This window comes from Zootoca vivipara, chromosome 10 (genome assembly GCF_965207765.1).
Source record: "Zootoca vivipara chromosome 10, rZooViv2.hap1.1, whole genome shotgun sequence".
NCBI classification, from domain to species: domain Eukaryota; kingdom Metazoa; phylum Chordata; class Lepidosauria; order Squamata; family Lacertidae; genus Zootoca; species Zootoca vivipara.
Window position 1 is genome coordinate 41,676,118 of NC_142593.1, and position 18,044 is coordinate 41,694,161.

Genomic DNA, 18,044 nt, shown 5'->3' on the forward strand with positions numbered 1-18,044 from the left:
AGAATTATTGCGCTGGAAGGTGTATTGTGCAGTCTCTCCCTCAATACAAGGCTAGACCACCCATGCAAGAGTGCTCCACATGTTAGGTAAAGGACGGACCCCTGGACAGTTAAATCCAGTCAAAGGTGACTATGGGGTTGCGGCACTCATCTCGCTTTCAGGCCGAGAAAGGTGGCGTTTGTCCACAGGCAGCTTTCCGCGTCATGTGGCCAGCATGACTGAACTGCTTCTGGCGCAACGGAACACCGTGACGGAAACCAGAGTGCATGGAAACGCCATTTACCTTCCCGCTGCAGCGGTACCTATTTTTCTACTCGCACTGGTGTGCTTTTGAACTGCTAGGTTGGCAGGAGCTGGGACAGAGAAACGGGAGCTCACCCCGTCGTGGGGCCTCGAACCGCCAAACTTCTGATCAGGAAGCCCAAGAGGCTCAGTGGTTTAGACCACAGCGCCACCTGCGTCTCCACATGTACTCTTGACATGTATATTGGATAGCTTCTAATATTTAGCATACTCAAGAATCAAAAGTTTTGTGTCTCCTTTGTAAGAAATGCATAGCTTTCGTGCATTCTGCAATTTGAAGCAACAAATGATTCAAATGTGAACAAAGTGCAATTCCTGGGGAATCTGCACCTGGTTTTGCAGTTCCTGTAAGGGCAAAATCTGAGCCTGAAGCCAGACCATAGGTTTGAATCAGTTAGTGGTTCCAGGTTCAGTTAAGCATTGGATCCCCACTGTTTATTTAAAATATGTTTCATTACTTTTTTCAGGCTTCAACATGCAAGAGCAGGGCAATATACAGGAGCCTCAATTACCAAGAATACAATATACTTTTAAGTAGCTGCTGTGTAAAACCCTGTTAATAAGAATCTCAGTTAAAGGCAACACTGAAGAGGAAGGTCTAAATGCCTGTACAGATGTGCACAAGTCAATGGGAAGGGATTCCATAGCTCTGGGGCCACCACCAAGAAGGTCACACCAAGAGCTTAGCCTAACGTAATGGTGGGCTTTCGAGAAGGACCCCCTGAAACAGATATTAGCATATAGGCAGGATTGTATGGCTGACATAGGTCTTTAAGGTAGTATTTTCTGCACCTTGTCAATGATCATCTAGTGAACCATTTTGCATGATAAATGGCTCTGAACCATGCGTGGCTTGCTGCACTAGTCCTTGACTCTATGGCATGACACTACACATTTCTCAGTTCAACACTATAAACATTGCATACTTCAAGACATTGATAAAGGAGATCCTTGCCACTTAGCATACTGGCTGTGTTCACAAATCATGCTAGAGCTAAAATACTTTGGAAATTAATCCAAGCCTGTGTTGAAAACCATTTGATTCATTCTTATCACAGCAGTTCCCGGGAGAGTAATTTCAGATTATTATTTTTATCCCTGATAATCAGAAGCCTTATCCTTTCAAACCTAAAATACAGTATATTAGTGGCAAATAACACAGCCCTTGGGTCTTGCACACACATGTTAGGAATCTAAAATAGCTACAATCTCTGAACTACATACCAACTCTAATGTACTTGCAGAGCAGTAAAAAGCTATGCATCTCAAAGTAGATATTAGGTTAAGCTGTACTGTTGCCTCACAACTTCAGCACCCTCCCTGTTCAAGACCTGTGAAGGGCGATGCCCTATTTTGATGATTTCTAGTAGACTCTGCAAGTGAGCATTATGTTTGCCCCACTTACCAGCACTAGCAGCCCTGACATTCCTTCAGCTGCTGGGCACAATTTTGTGTCACACTCACAAGTCACAGAGTGAGGGCAGAAAGCATTGCCCTCATTCAAATTGGGTCCAGATGGTATTGGCATGAAGCCAAATCAGAGTGAGGCCAACAGTTCCTGCCCTAATTCTGGCATCTTGTAGCCAAAGGGGGAATATGCCCATCAGAAGTGGAGACTAGGATTGTTGCCACCCCCAGAACCCCAAGCAGGCAGCAGAAAAAAACAGCAAGGGCCCTTCCATTAAATCTTTCATACCCCCAAACCCCAAATCCATTTCAGATCAGTAAAGGTCACCTGAAATTGTTTTGTCTCAGCCAGAGATAGTGAAATTTCTTTCACATTAACTGGAACTGGCCAGAAGATGGCATCATCCTAGTGAACTTATACTAGTCAGTTCTCCATTACTTCAATTCACTGCATTCTTTTATGAGGACCAGCAATAAACAAGTTCAGCCCTAACCTTTCAGATCATGCCATGCTTTGTAAAAGCCCAGGAACAGGTGTAGGTGTGGCCACATTTCCCCCCTGAATCAAATCTACAATCAGGGGTGTAATTAATTATTAGGCGAGAGTATTCTGCAAGTCTGACATTCTTCTATAGCTCTCCTGCAGCCTCCCCCAACTTGGTGCCCTCAGTATATTTTGGACCACAGCTTCCATCATGCTGGCTAGGGCTGATAGAAGTTGTGCCAGTAGTTTAAAACAGATGGAGGGCAACTTGTTGAGGAAGGCTGCTCTGCTGGAGAATGGGCAGGGGTCAGCAAACTTTTTCAGCAGGGGGCCGGTCCACTGTCCCTCAGACCTTGTGGGGGGGGGGGGCAGACTATATTTTGAAAAAAAAAATTGAATGAATTCCTATGCCCCACAAATAACCCAGAGATGCATTTTAAATAAAAGGACACATTCTACTCATGTAAAAACATGCTGATTCCCAGACCGTCCGCGGGCCGGATTTAGAAGGCGATTGGGCCGCATCCGGCCCCTGGGCCTTAGTTTGGGAACCCTGGGTTACATTTACTCCTTCCTGTGCAGCAATACTTTCAGGGAAATGTCCCGCTTCTTTCCTTAGAAAGGAAGCTAATATACTTTTTTCTTATTCACAGATCACTTAGGTTACAATCCTAAGCACACTTTCAAAGGAGTGAACCCCACTGTAGTCCAAATAACTCACTTCTGAGTGTATAGGATTGCATTGTAACAGTGCAATCCTATGGTGTTGTTCCCCGAATTAAGTTCCACTGAGTTCCGTGGGGATCACTCCCTTGTTAAGCATATTTAGGATCATGTTCTTAAGCTCTTTCGTTGTTTTAACACAGGGATGGGAAAGCTGCGTCCTTCCAGAACTTACTGGACCCCAACTCCCATCCATCCCACCCAGCATGGCCAATGGTCAGTCTAGCAATACCTGGAGGGTCACAGGTTCCCCAGCCCTTTTTTAAAAATATCTGGAGCACAAGAAACAGCACAATAATGTTGTAGTTATTAATTGCATTGGCTGTGAGATAAAATAAAGGCAACCCTTCCATGAGGCATGGTGATGCAAGCTGCTTCAGATTCTGGACTGCAGTTCTGTTAAAGTATTTCAGTTGCAATATTATAGATCAAATAACTTGTTTTTTTAAATAATAATAATTAAAAAGCAGAGGCAACAGCAGTATGGAAAGGGTGGGCAGTATAATTACGTTTATAGCTGAAATCCTATACTTGCTTACGTGGCAGGAAGTCCCATTGGATTTAATGGGCCTTCCTTCTGAATAAATGGGTACTGGATTGCAATGTAAAGCTCTGTTGGTTCAGATATGTGCACAGCAATGGTGTGCTGGAGCGCCTTGCCTTCCAGATGATTTCTGCTGAATAGGCACATGAAGAAGTTGGCACATAGTATGGCTCCTGCAAAACTTTTATTTAAATGGCTATTTTTCATCCATGCCACGGATAAAATTACAGCCTTGTCTTGATTTCCTATATCATCAGCACATTAGCCCTTTCCCTTTGTGTATTCATGTTCAAAATTTAAAATATTTGTATTTCAATATGCATAACACTTTGGCACATCTGCTTTTTTTAAAAAAAAACAATTCCCACAAATGTTAGAGCAGCTTTAGACTGGTCTGTATAACATAAGAAATATTGTGCATAATGCAAACAAGTCATAAGGGACTTGTTTTCGTTGCATCTGCAGCATGCAAGCTCAACACACTGAATACGCTTCTCAAGACTATGCAAATAACATGCACTAAAAGGTTTCTCGGAATATAATTTCAGACTTCATTATTAACAAGCACAGGGAATGCTTCTGAAAGTGATCACAACTTTAAATGTTTGTAAATTTTGTGCGTCAGCATTATATAGTGCAATATGCACAACAAAGAACGAATCCCATTTTAAAGTCTAGACTCTAGATGATGGAAAAAGAAGTTTAACTCAAACTTTTCCCTGCCAACAATAACTCCAAGTATTTGGCTGCAATTATTTTCTCTTATCTAAGGACAATCGGCTTTGCAAGGTTTGATCCCAGTTAGAAAACCACCAGAAACAATAAACTGAAATTCCCAGAAGAAATTGAATTGTCCAGTAGCTCATTGGTAGCCAATGCGTTTTCAGGACTGGTGGCAAATGGTCCCATCAGGTTGTCCCAGTTACCAGCCTAACAGCTGCATTCTTCATGATTATATCTGCCATCCAAATAAGCAGACAGCATCTGTTGAAATCTTATGGTAATTCAATGAAAGCTTTTCTCAACTGTGGGTAGGAAATGTTAGATAAGTACCTTGCAATTCGATGATCCTTCTGAAAGGCAGCAAAGCACTGAGAGGAGCAATTATTATTAATCACTTCCTCCAAGATATATGGAATTTTAGACTGGGTCAATGATAATCATTTCTTTATTTATTCATTGCCTTACACTCCAAGGATCTCAAGGCAACTTACATGAATGCAATGAAACATACAAAAGTATGTACAATAAAATACCAGCCGCTTGCAATGCTACAATATGAAAACAATGAGCTAATGAAACAACACCTACAGCAGCAGGAAAACAACAACAATCAAATTCCAGTCTTTGTCTGGAACCGACTAGAAAATAAAATGAAAATAAAAAAACAATAAATTAGAGGGAAATGTTATTATTTATTTATTTATTTATAAAATTTCTATGCTGTCCTTCCTCCAAAGGAAACAATATAAAAACACAGGAACATAGTAGCAAACAAAAACAATACCCTCCCCTACAATTTAAAAGGCCATAGATTGCTTAATTAGGGAAAGGCCTGGGAGAAGTGGAATGTTTTTGCCTGGTGCCTGAAGGTATGTAGCGAGGGTGCCAGGCGAGCCTCCCTGGGGAAAGCATTTCAAAAGTGGGGAGCCACTGAAGAAAAGGCCCGTTCTCATGTTGCCACCCTCTGGACCTCTCACGGAGGAGGCACACAAAGAAGGGCTTCAGGTGATGATTGCAGGCTCTGGGTCGGTTTACAAGCAGAAAGGCAGCCCTGAGCCATTTAAGGCTTTATAGGTAAAAACCAGCACTTTGAATTGAGCCCAGAAACTAATTAATAGCCAGAGTAGTTGGACCAGGATTGACATTATATGTACCTATAAACAAACCCATTTATCACTGCAATTTATATCTTAACTTGTTTGGATGAACAATACACTGTAATGAAAAAGTGACCCAGGAAAAGCTAGGAAAGGTTATAGTTTCATCACTGACTGCCAAACAAGCTATATTTTATATTGCATCTCCAGCACTTACCAAAAATCCTCCGGTTATTGAGTTTCTTACTAAGGTCAATCCTAGATTCATATACTTCTTTATCTCAGTAGCATTTGGGACACTTGCGAAAGCTAAAAAGACACAATACAACAATGCACACATTCAAGTAAAATTCAAGCTGCCATTTTCAATTTAAGCAGCCAGACCCCTGTATATGTTTGATGCTATCTCTTACCTATGTCCCATATAATCCCCTAAAACAATACAAGTGTGCTCTCTTAATAAGCATCATCTGTGAACTATTAGAAAAATTGTTTGTGTTAAGAATCCTCCATTCATGAAGTTGCTTTTCCCCAGAAACTCAGCACAGGGAGCAACTTAGGACCTTACTGTTCTGACCACCATTTGAGGCCGGGATAAATCATGTACAGTATTTTTTCCGTCTATAAGACGCCCCAATGTCTATTTTTGGAGACTCAGATTTAAGAAAATGGGGGGAGATGTATCTGTGTATAAGACGCCCCCTAATTTTTGACATTATGTTTTAGGAAAAGAACCTAGTCTTATACATGGAAAAATACGGGAATAATCTTTATTTTTAGTAACAGAATGCCCTGGTTTGCATTAAACGTATTGAGCTACTGAGCACAACACAAGCTCAAATAAATGCTCCTCACTTCTTATCTAGGGACTCTATTTCTATCACACATTCCATGTACATTTCTTCCCAACTTGTGACAAATTGTCATAGATTTCTGCCGTGTGCAGAAATTCGATTTGGCATTCCCCCACCCCCAAGCAGTTGCAATGATGTGCTCAAAGTTTATTCCTGCACTCAGCAACCAAAATATATGACCATACATGCTATGTACAGATCTTTCACAAAACGTAGGTTTTCAGTCTCCAAATGGAACTGAGCCTACATATATGTAGAGATGACAGCAGAGCCATCCCTGTTTAGCAATTGTGGGTGGTGCATTGTGTTTTTATATGCTATCACCAACTTTGGGTGGATAAGAAATAATAACAAGAAGTACAATAATCAAGATGATGATTACGTATGCTGAGGTCCATGGGAAGAAAGGCAGAATATACAATTTATTCTTTAATTTATTTGCTGAATTTAGAACTTACTCTGCAAGTTCATCTTTGAACATTGAGTTCCCGGTTGATTAACATCACACTTATAAACGTCGCCCATTCTGTTTCCTGGATATCCACTCCAGGGTGAACCAACAAGCAACCTGGAAAACAGACATATCTTTACAACTGTATGGGCATTTCAGTTGAAATACTCCACTCTAAAAACAGTACAGTGGTACCTCTACTTACTAATTTAATGTGTTCCAAACACACATTTGTAAGTCAAAAAAAATTGTAAGTCGAATCCCATAGGAATGCATTGGGAGAAAAAAAATCGTAAGTCGAAGCAACCCTATCTAAAAATTCGTAAGTAGAAAAAATCCTATCTAAACCGCATCCAAGATGGCGGAGGGAGCTCCATTTGTAAGTAGAAAAATTCGTAAGTAGAGTTATTTGTAAGTAGAGGTACCACTGTAATTGAAAGTATGAGCTCAAGGTTACTACAATAATTATCTTTATGATTGTTTCTTTGGTCTCTGTAAAACAAGGTCAACATGATGCACGCCAGATGCTATGGGCCACAATTCCCAACAGCACAGCCAATGGTCAGGAATCATGGGAATTGTAGTCCATAACATCTGTCAGGCAACATACTGAGTATTCATCATATGACAGATATGTATGTATAATTTTGCGTTCCTTCATTTTTTACATGGTAACATCTAGCCAATTTTACCACTGTATTTTTCGCTCCATAAGACACACCTGACCATAAGACGCACTTAGTTTTTAGAGGAGGAAAACAAGAAAAAAATATTCTGAATCAATGCCGCTGTCGGCGGCGGAGGGAGGAGCAGCCCACTTTCGGGCTGCTCGTCCCTCCCCGGCCCCTCAGCCGCTGGCGGTGGGGGAGGAATGAGCTCCGGCAGCAGAGGCATCCCTCCCCTTGAGGGATCCCACTGCCACCCAGTGCCTTCGCTCCATAAGATGCCCAGACATTTCCCCTTCGTTTTTAGGAGGGGAAAAGTGCATCTTATGGAGTGAAAACTACGGTACCTCATTTTCACTTGTGTGAGCAACTTGTGTCAACTAGGGAGTAGGCATTACTGTTGACATCCATCCATCTCAAGAGACAATGGAGTGCGCCTCCATGGGTGAAGTCAAACCACTGTGATTAACAGCACCAAAGAGGTCTCTCTTGGGCAGAAGCCTGGGCAGTGTTTATGGAGGTCCTGGGCTGCCTAGATGACAAGACCCGACTCTCAGCCTTGCTGATGTGGTCCAAAGGAAAGCAGAGCAATACAATTGGCACCAGTTGTGCTCCAAGAGTTGCAGGAAGGAGGTTACAAGGCACCATTTCACCATCTTAGGGACTCAACTCCCAATTTGTATAGCCTTTTCTTCTCCTGAAGATATTCCACAAGGCTGTGGAGGTTTAGGATCGGAGTTTTCCTTCTCCTAGATGTGCTACCTTTCCAGGTTGATGAGCCCCACCTGCCCCTTACTTCCCTCCACAGCATGTGTGGAAACTGCCTTGTTGACCGTTTGACCCACTATTGATCTTGTCGGCTCAATGCACTAAAGCCTGTCTTCACATGCAGGGAAAGTCCCCAATTCACAAAGGGTTTGAGACCCTAGTGAGTAGGCATTAGTAACAATATAATTATTACTTGAGGCACACCTCCCTCTATGCAAAGATGGGTTAAATCTTTGCTATGCAAACAATGAAGTCAATAGTAAGTAAAGGTTACTTACTATTCCAATCGTGGAAACTTGGAAAATCTATCACTGTGACTTTTTCCAAGTTAACACCCAGAAAACTCCCCCCCTCCACCACCCAAAAAAGTTATCTCCCTACACCACATGGTCACTCAGAAGAGTGAGCTTTGAAAGGGTATTTTAGTGAGAGCTGGACCATAAAGAAGGCTGATCGCCGAAGAATTGATGCTTTTGAATTATGGTGCTGGAGGAGACTCTTGAGAGTCCCATGGACTGCAAGAAGATCAAACCTATCCATTCTTCAGGAAATCAGCCCTGAGTGCTCACTGGAAGGACAGATCCTGAAGCTGAGGCTCCAATACTTTGGCCACCTCATGAGAAGAGAAGACTCCCTGGAAAAGACCCTGATGTTGGGAAAGATTGAGGGCACAAGGAGAAGGGGACGACAGAGGACGAGATGGTTGGACAGTGTTCTCGAAGCTACAAACATGAGTCTGACCAAACTGCGGGAGGCAGTTGAAGACAGGAGTGCCTGGCGTGCTCTGGTCCATGGGGTCACAAAGAGTTGGACACGACTAAAGAACAACACCAAATCATGACCCTCTTGATTAAAATGATTTCCAGTTTGTGAAACTTTTAAAAAATCCAGAACAGAAGAACATAAAATAGCTTGAAAGTCAACTTGATTTTTTAAAACATGACTTTTTAAAAAAGCAGAGAGAGAGAGAGAGATCGCAAAAGAATATGGAAACATCTTAGTTTCCATATCTATACAGATAATTAAGTGAAGTTAATCTAAGAAGCTAAATTTACTTATTTGTTTATTTCAGGGTAGGGAAACTATGGCCTTCAGATGTTGTTGGCTTCTCAATGCCCATCACTGACAGACATCATAGCCAATGTCTGAGACGTTGGAAGTTGCTTTTCAGCAATACATGGATGGTCACCGGTTCCCAATTCTCATATAATTTGGCTTGCTTGCTGTTTACTTTATACTCTGATTCTGCTGTTCAATGAACTTCCTGTCCTACCTTGCACAATGTTATGACTAAATGTGGAGTACTATTAGTCACCTTTCTAAGCATCATTCCACTAAATAGTCTTTTAATGGGTCTGGATTTTAGGAAGTCAACAACTAAACAGACGCAACTGCAAACATACAGCAGACCGTGGGAGGGGGAAGATGAAAGTACAATGAGTTACTTGTCAGAGCCAAATTATGACGTAGCTCCTAATTAAAATGGGTGCAGCACAAAGTCAACTTTAAAACCTTTGCAAACACAAAGTCAACTTTGAATCCTTTGCAATCTGCAGTTGTTGGCACTTCTTTCTCTTTTCCTTGGATTGTTTAAAAGAAGAAAGTTGACAAAGAAATTAATCAACGAGCCAAGGTGATGCAATTTAGAAGCACCAGTTAATTTCTATTGCCAGGGTGGCCCAATCAGGAAACACTCACTGAATAAGCAAAAAATCAACACCTAATTTTTTTTATCATAGACTTTTAAATTCAACAGTTCTAGTTCTGAAAACCCCCATTTTCAATATGTTGTTCTTATGTGGTAAAATATTAGCACAAAAAGGTTAATTAGCATTACTAAGGGTTGCATCCAATGGTAGTTTGTCTCAGCACAAGGGTGGGACACATTATTTTACAGTCCAAGGGACTGTCCCTTATGGACAATGCTCCAGGGCCGCCTGCAAGCCAGTCCTGGCATGGCCAGAGACAAAAGTATGTCCAGTATGTCTTATTTCCACCATGCAGAAGTAGAATTTCTACACACACATATGCCCACACACTTCCCTCTATTCAGGCAAGCAAGAGGCATCAGCATAGTTCAAGGCACATTCCAGGAAGGCAAGATGGGCTAGCAAGATGTGTGGCCTGGGGAGAGCCCTAAGGGTCAGAGAGAGAAGCCATAGCTCAACTGCTCACTGGGGCAAGTATCTTTCAGGTATCCTGAAAGATTACCTCACCCCCTACATAACCAACCAATTTGCAGAAGTTCCCAAGTTTGATCCCCAGACACCCATCAGAAATCCTGAAGATCAGCTGCCGGTCAGTGTAGACAATAGAGAACTAGATGGGCTGCTGGGTCTGACTCAGTATAAGGCACCTTCCTGTGTTCCTAATATAGTTGCCCATTGCTTTCCTCCCTGCACTATGAACGAAGAACAGGAAATGCTTACCATTTGCCTTCTTGATTTAAAAGCTGTTGGACTGTATATCCGAATTGTTCACTCGAGGGGCCAGAAAATACTCTTGCTCCTTGGAGCCCGACGTTGTATGCTTCACAGCGGTTTTCAAAGATGCCTATTGAGAGGAAGAGTAATTTATCATAATAGAACAATTAAGAAAACAAGCCAACGTACTCCTGGTTCTTCATGCCAGTTCTGCTCAGCATGGGCTTTTTTGAGCCGGAACTCACTGGAACTCAGTTCTGGCACCACTCAGGTGAGTGCCATTGCCATTATAAGAGAACAAGGCCTCAGTCGTGGTGAGTTCCGGCACCTCTTTTCCCTAGAAAAACAGCACTGCTGTTTCCACATTTCCACAGCTGCACTGGGAAAGGCAACAGCATGAGAACCACAGGAAGAGCCTCACTGGATCAGACCAAAAGTGTATCTAGTCCAAAGACCCTGATGTTGGGAAAGATTGAGGGCACTAGGAGAAGGGGACGGCAGAGGACGAGATGGTTGGACAGTGTTCTTGAAGCTACGAACATGAGTTTGACCAAACTGCGGGAGGCAGTGGAAGACAGGAGTGCCTGGCGTGCTCTGGTCCATGGGGTCACGAAGAGTCGGACACGACTAAACGACTAAACAACAACAAAGTCCAACATTCTGTTCTTATCAGATGGCCGAGCAGATGCCCTTGGGGAACCCACAAGCAGGGCATGGCACATTAGTGTATTCCCACAAATGGTACTGGGGCTGAATAAAGCAGCTGGAGCAGATTTTTAAAAAAATGTTCTAAAAACAACAACACAAAAAACCTTAACCCTGAAAATGAAGCTGATGGAAAGTGTATGAGTGCAGCAGGGACACAGGGAGCTGTGGTGCATTGGATTAGGATAGCCTGTCTGGTGGTAGTTCTTCAGGGGACTCATGCCAGTGTACTGTACTGGAAGGAGCAGAGACCACCAGTGTCGAAGGAATGAAGATATGATTTGTTTCATCCATTCTGGCCTACCTAGACTATAAACATAAGTTATTCTCAATATTTCAGTTTAATATACTTCTGAATCAATAGCCTCTGTACTCCTGAAAACAACCTCTGTAAGTGGATGGGCATGGTCAAAGACACTGGCTTCAATTCCTCATGTGAAAAACAGAAGTGACAGCACTCTGCCTCAAGGGATGGTACTTTTGCATACATACTGTAGGATCTTAAAATGTTAGAGCTGACCCCTGCTCAATGCTGACTCTGTAAGTGAAGGATGGGTGTAGTATAGCATCCTTTGTCCAGCCACTGCTTAAGTATCTCCAACAAAGATGAGCTTGCTTCCCAAGGCAGTCAAGCTGCTCTTCCTGTTAGGAAGTCTGTCCTAATGTTTATCTAAATGTGGCTTCCTTTCCATTTCCTCCCACTGGTTCTAGTTCTGACCTCTGGAGAAACAGAAGAAGTCTGCTCCGCCTTCTGTGTGCCCTCCAGCTATATGAAGACAGCTTTATCACATGAATTTCCTCTTCTCGTGTGATCAAGTTAACTCCACCCCCCCTTTGCATGGTCCTGCCCCCACCACCCATTTTACACCAGCATAAAGTCATCCAATCACAGCTCAGTTGGCTGAGCTCTCCAGGGACAAGGGTGTTGCCTCTGTGTAGCTCCAGCTGAGCCAAGATGTTGAGCTTATGCTGGCATAGCTCAGCTACACTGGGGATTGGCTGGTTTAAGATCGACCAGATACTGTACTAACTTCCTTATCCCGATAGATCTTGGGTTTGTATTGTCCTGTAGCAGTTTCAACTGTTCCTCAGAGCCTATGGGGACAAGAATGGACCACTCAGCATCCTAGTTGCCTCTTCTGGGCAAGCTCCAGTTTGTCAATGTCCTTCTTAAAATGTGGTGCCCAGAACTAGCAATATGTAAAAGGTATTAAGAAGGTATTACATAAATGAGAAACAGCAGGCAACAAAGCAAGATAAGTGTTGTCTTCAACAGTATGCAGCATTAGGACTCAGTTACACAGCTGCAAATAAAATGTTGTAAATGTGTTGTAAAGTGCAATGTGACACTAGATGACGACAATCAGCTATGCCAAATTCAACGTATTTTTCAAAATGTTTTATAAGCATTTTCACAGTGTTTTTTAAAAAATATGTGTGTAGATTCCACCGTAATTATAACAGCAGAAGCCACTTGGCACACCAGTATGCTTTTTAAGGATCAAAATAAAAACACTCCAGGCTAACAATAAATGGTACACCCTCCAGGCTATCATTTTCTCTGCTTAAGGGAGTCTCTGAGACTATTTAACAGGGTTATAGCCCACTAGCTTTTACTCAAAGTAGTCCCACTGAAATCAATGGGTTTAAAGTTGGACATGGTCAGCAATCTTAATGGGTCTACTTTGAGTAACAGCCAGTTGAAGTCAGCCCATAATTATGAGGCTGTAGTCAACTAAGTCCTACTCAAAGTAGACCCATTGAAATTATGGAACCTCTTCGCCATATTCATTAACCTCAATGGGCCGACTTTGAGTGGGAGTAGCATGGAACACCATCTATTCTATGGAACTACTGATATAGGGTGGGATTCACCAAACAAAGCCTCAAGGGCTTGTGCTCGTGCAATGGGACTTTCTCCCAGAATTCACTCGGGGGGAGGGGATCAGGAGAACTCCCAGAACAGCTTGTAGGGGGAAGGGGAAGGGGAAGAGAGGCAATTCCTCCCAGCAAGCTGCGATGCTTTTGCAGACAGACCTTTCTTCACAGAGTGACGTTGAACTCAGCCCACGGGCAGCAAATTCAACAAAGCTGGAGCGTGTAAACTTTTATTGCCCACAGGAAGTAATACAGTAATAACACTAAGCATATCTATATATGGGCTCGTGCAAAATTGCTATGGAGTGATATAATTTGTCATCTAAAGATAAACCACCACCAAAACAAAAAACAAAAAAAAACCCAACCAACCCAACTTCCTGTCTCATTAACTGCTGGACTGGAATTGTGTAGGAGGACAGCAGGAAACATAATAATGCAGTCATTTTCCAAACACTCCTCCTTGAAATAGTCACAACCACTTACAAATCTTTTACTGACGTTTCAGATACAAGGGGTTGGTCAATGAGCAGCTCTTGGAAAATAACCACTGGGCTCCTGTGGGGAATTGTACAGCTCAGACTGAAAGCCCTGAAGGCCAGGCGCTGTTATCCTTACTCAATATAAGCAGCTGATCAGAGAAGAATTGTTTGTTTCTTTTAAGAGTGGTGACCCTTATTAAGATGCATTGTATATGCACATGGCACCCACAGTTTATATGTTGATTAGTTCAAGCTTCACCCAGTGGCCAAGGAAGACCTCATGAAAATATAATGAAAATAGGGAAGCAACTAGTGTTTCCAAGAATGAAAGACTCAGATTTGTTGTGGGAATTGGGGACTTTTAAAAATGAGGACACAAACTGCTTAGAGATAAGAGCTTTCTGGACAATGCAATGGTGTTTGGCATTCCCAGGCAAGTCAAGGCAATGCTATGTGTGACAGTCTGGACATATAGACCAGTTTCCCATCAGAACACAGTTAAAAATATATTCATGTCCTTTATATTTAGCAATTAATAATGCCTCCCCCCCTTTCAAGCCCACTATGTTTCCAGCATTCAATGAGCAGGGACCCTTGCTTGGCAAACACTGAATTTAAAAGCTGAATTTATCGCTGTCTTTAGCTACAACCAGCTAAGGTCAAGTTCATATGTGCATCTGACTACAACAGCTATGTCTTTTATGTGTGAAGCATCCATTAGAGATCACAGAAAGAACGTTCATATCACCCATCACTTGAAACACTTGAAAAGTTCACACATCTAACAGCCACCGTCTAAATTATCTTTTCGGTGCCTATTTAGGGGCTTCTGTTTGCAACAAGCCTTTAGAATGAAGATTTCAATGTCAGTCTGTATCTGCACCAGACTTGAAATTGTTTTTACTGTGATTGTTATTGTGGTTAAAATTGCTTTGGGATGTTTTATTGGAAGCAATTCAAAAATGAAACTAAGCAGGCAAACAGCTTTCCTGAGCCACCTGCCGCCACCTTGTCAAGGACTCCACCATGATTTCCTGACTTAACCCTGTTCCATCCCCACCACTTGTCAGCCCCTGACCTTTTCTACCTTCCTTACCTCCATCAGTCATAAAGGTCGCATCATTTCTGTATACTGTATAGCACATTGCTGCAAGTGCACAAACAAATCGGAAACCATTGTCATCAGAGCAGTCACCAGTGTACACAGACCCATTCTAAATTCACTGAAGTTTGTAACAACAATACAGGCTAGAATCAACTATCTGTGCTTAAATTATGTGAAAGGCCCTACCGGTAGATCCTTGTCAGATGAGAGATTTCCTGCCTTGTGCAGCAAAGAACTGGAACAGACCCAACATTGGAAGGTTTGTATCCAACACTACTTGAGCCAATATCACCTACAAGAGCTCCAGGTGTCCCTGAACATGGGGAAGAGGCATTTAAGGGACTGCCTTTATAGGACTGAAGCAGAAAGAGATTTAAAGATGATTACTTCTTCTAAGTGTTCGCCATAGTTTCTGCTTATTAAAACGATGCACTTTCGAGCCAGATATTTGACAAATCATCCATCTGCTTCATTAAGAGTCGCCTTCACAGAACTACACTTTCAATTTATGCCCTCAGCGGTTCTAGATGGGTGATACAACCAGGCCCAGCTCTAGGTGTAGTCCCGGTGGCACGGGGCGCCAGGGCGCCTGGCCGGCAGGGGGGGGTGCTTGCGTCAAAGCCGCGCGGAAGCCGTGCTGTGCGCTGCGAGGGCGGGGGCGCCGGAGAGATCTCCGCGCCTGAGCGCCAGGGTGCCCAACCTGCTTGAGACGGCCCTGGATACAACGGAATACCTTATGAAGAGAGACTGTGTGGGCAACCATGTGCAGAGGACATTTGCCATTACTTACTACCATGTCCACTATACACAGACCCAAGAAACCAATTCATAAAACCCCTTTTCATGAAGGAAACAAATCTAACCAGGGCGGAGAGTGTGAAATGGCTGCTGAGTGATACTGATGACTCTGTGACTTACAAGGTGGCTCTCTATGCCTTGGCAGCTAGGAAGATTAGGAAAAAAGAACTAGATGGGTTAGCAGTCAATTGCAAAGGGGACTCTGAGATCTAATTTGCAGATTTTATTTCAGAATTATTTTTTATTCTGTGTAACAAGAAATCTTGGTGAATTCGATCATGGTTTTACTGCATATGTAGTGACTGCTTTTTTCATTCTTTGGCTGTTGCCATGGCCTTTGGCTAGCACAATAAAAATGATTAAATTAAAAAATTAAAATCATTGAAGATAGATGAGGTCTCCTCTGAATTAGAGCTTCGTGGGACATGGGTGGTGCTGTGGGTTAAACCACAGATCCTAGGGCTTGCCAATCAGAAGGTCAGCGGTTCGAATCCCCATGACGGGGTGAGCTCCCATTGCTCGGTCCCAGCTCCTGCCAACCTAGCACGTCAAAGTACAAGTAGATAAATAGGAACCACTCCGGCGGGAAGGTAAACGGCTTTTCTGTGCGCTGCTCTGGTTCACCAGAAGCGGCTTAGTCATGCTGGCCACATGACCCAGAAGCTGTACGTCAGCTCCCTTGGCCAATAAAGCGAGATGAGCGTTGCAACCCCCGAGTTGTCCGCGACTGGATCTAATGGTTAGGGGTCCCTTTAGCTTTATGGATTATTATGAGAGTCTGCCTGCAATTCATCACACAGCAAATGGTTTGAGGAAGTGCTCCTAAATCACAACTTGAAAACTAGTCTTTATAAAAATCAACTGGAGATGAAGAGCTGCTCTTATTCTTAATAAATTTGGCATGATTTTGTTTATGACCTGATTCAGTGAACCCAAATAAATGAAGTGAAACATTGTGACAGCGGTTGCCTTCCAAAGTAAATAGATCAATGGCAGTACTGGTGCAGACGTGAACTGTTTGCTAGAAATCATTTATAACTCGGTAGGTTTGCTGAATGTACACAAAATGTGATGCAAATGGAATGTGGGTATATTTTGTTTTAGGATCCTTTTACTGGTTTGTACTTTTGAATTAAATTGTAGTGCACAGGAAATTATATTTAAAAAAAGACCGAGCTAAGTTTGCTTCATACTTATTTTTAGCCTCTAAACAAATAAGGCCTTCTTCTTTTTAAATTTACATTTATAGAGTAAATTAGTCATTGAGCATCTCAATTTCAAGCACGGAACAATACTATACAGATCTACAAGCTAGGATTTTTTGCTAGTACTGTGACACTTACATTTCTCTCAATAGAATTTACATATCCTCCTCTCCTCAATCTTCCCATCTTACCTTCCTGTACTTTGTACGCTGTACCTGTTAATAACACCAGCTGCTTACTTCCTATTTCCTACTGTTGAATGGCAGTTGTCAGAGTACAGTAAGGCATTGTTTTGCTGGATAACAGCAAAAGTCAATTGACTTTATGTGCAACTTTCTAATATCGTGCAAGAAAAATAACTTAGAATCACAGAATGATAAAGCAGCTCAGTGCAGGAATCGTTCAACTACAGCATCCCTGACCATGTACCCTCCTCCTGCATAGCTAAAGTGATTTTTAATGTTTGAAGTTTTATTCTGTTTTTAATGTTCTGTTGAAAGCCGCCCAGAGTGGCTGGGGAAACCCAGCCAGATGGGCAGGGCTGAAACAGTAATAATAATAATAATAATAATAATAATAATAATAATAATAATAATAATACTGTAATAATAATTTGCTGGTGTTCCCTTTGGGTTGCAACTTCATGCTGCACCTCATAGAATTATGAAGCACTGCCCTCAAAAGGAAGTAAAGGAAATGTGTTCCATCATACTGAAACCTGCAGGGGGGGGGGGACATTTCTGTATATTGTTTGCCTAAAATACTTTTAGGTAAACCTTTAAGGATTTTGAAGTATTGAATTGCCTCTAATCCAGCCTTAAACCCCAAGCCTCTGTCAACAGCCAGCCTTCAGAAAATGAGGAAGAAAATATTACAGGTAACAAAACAAAACACATAAAATATCCTGGTAAGGTTGGCTTTGCTACCAGCTCCAAAAATAGTAGTGCAACCAGACAAAAATGCAATGTGTTTCTTGTAGATAAATAATGATAATAATATGAGCATTCATGGCCGCACCCATCACAAACTTGCTTCCTTCAGGCTCTCCTTTAAATGGTGATGCTTCCTGAAGCTCTTACCAAATGCATTAGAATATGTTTCCTCATCCCCAAACCAGAAGAATTACATCTCTGTGCAATGTTTTATCTAGAATGCTTCTTCTATGGGATAGATAAAAGTATTTATCAAAAAGATTTTTCTCATTTGGAGAATGAATTAAGGGGAGGGGGTACTGAGATAGGCATGCATAACCTTGCATGTATGTCTACAAAAGCCAAAAGACCGCAGAAAATAGTACAATGGAAAGAAGTAACCACACTTCCTCACCCCCCTCCACATCTAAGTTCCCTTGCCTGATCTTAGTCCCCACAAGAAACCAGCTGAATGGCTTTTTTACATACCTGCTCTTGCTTCCTTCGAAACATTGTGC

At 42.2% G+C, this 18,044-nt stretch overlaps 1 protein-coding gene across 1 annotated transcript in view; it reads right to left on the reverse strand.

Moving 5' to 3' along the window:
* ITGA2 (integrin subunit alpha 2) overlaps window positions 1–18,044 on the reverse strand; it is a 58,955-nt gene that overhangs the window by 34,023 nt on the left and 6,888 nt on the right. Inside the window, exons 2-4 of the mRNA XM_035100567.3 lie at window positions 10,449–10,572; window positions 6,594–6,703; window positions 5,499–5,590 (exon numbers count right to left, since the gene is read on the reverse strand). Coding sequence (XP_034956458.3) covers window positions 5,499–5,590; window positions 6,594–6,703; window positions 10,449–10,572 — 326 coding nt within the window. The remainder of the gene's footprint in view (window positions 1–5,498; window positions 5,591–6,593; window positions 6,704–10,448; window positions 10,573–18,044) is intronic.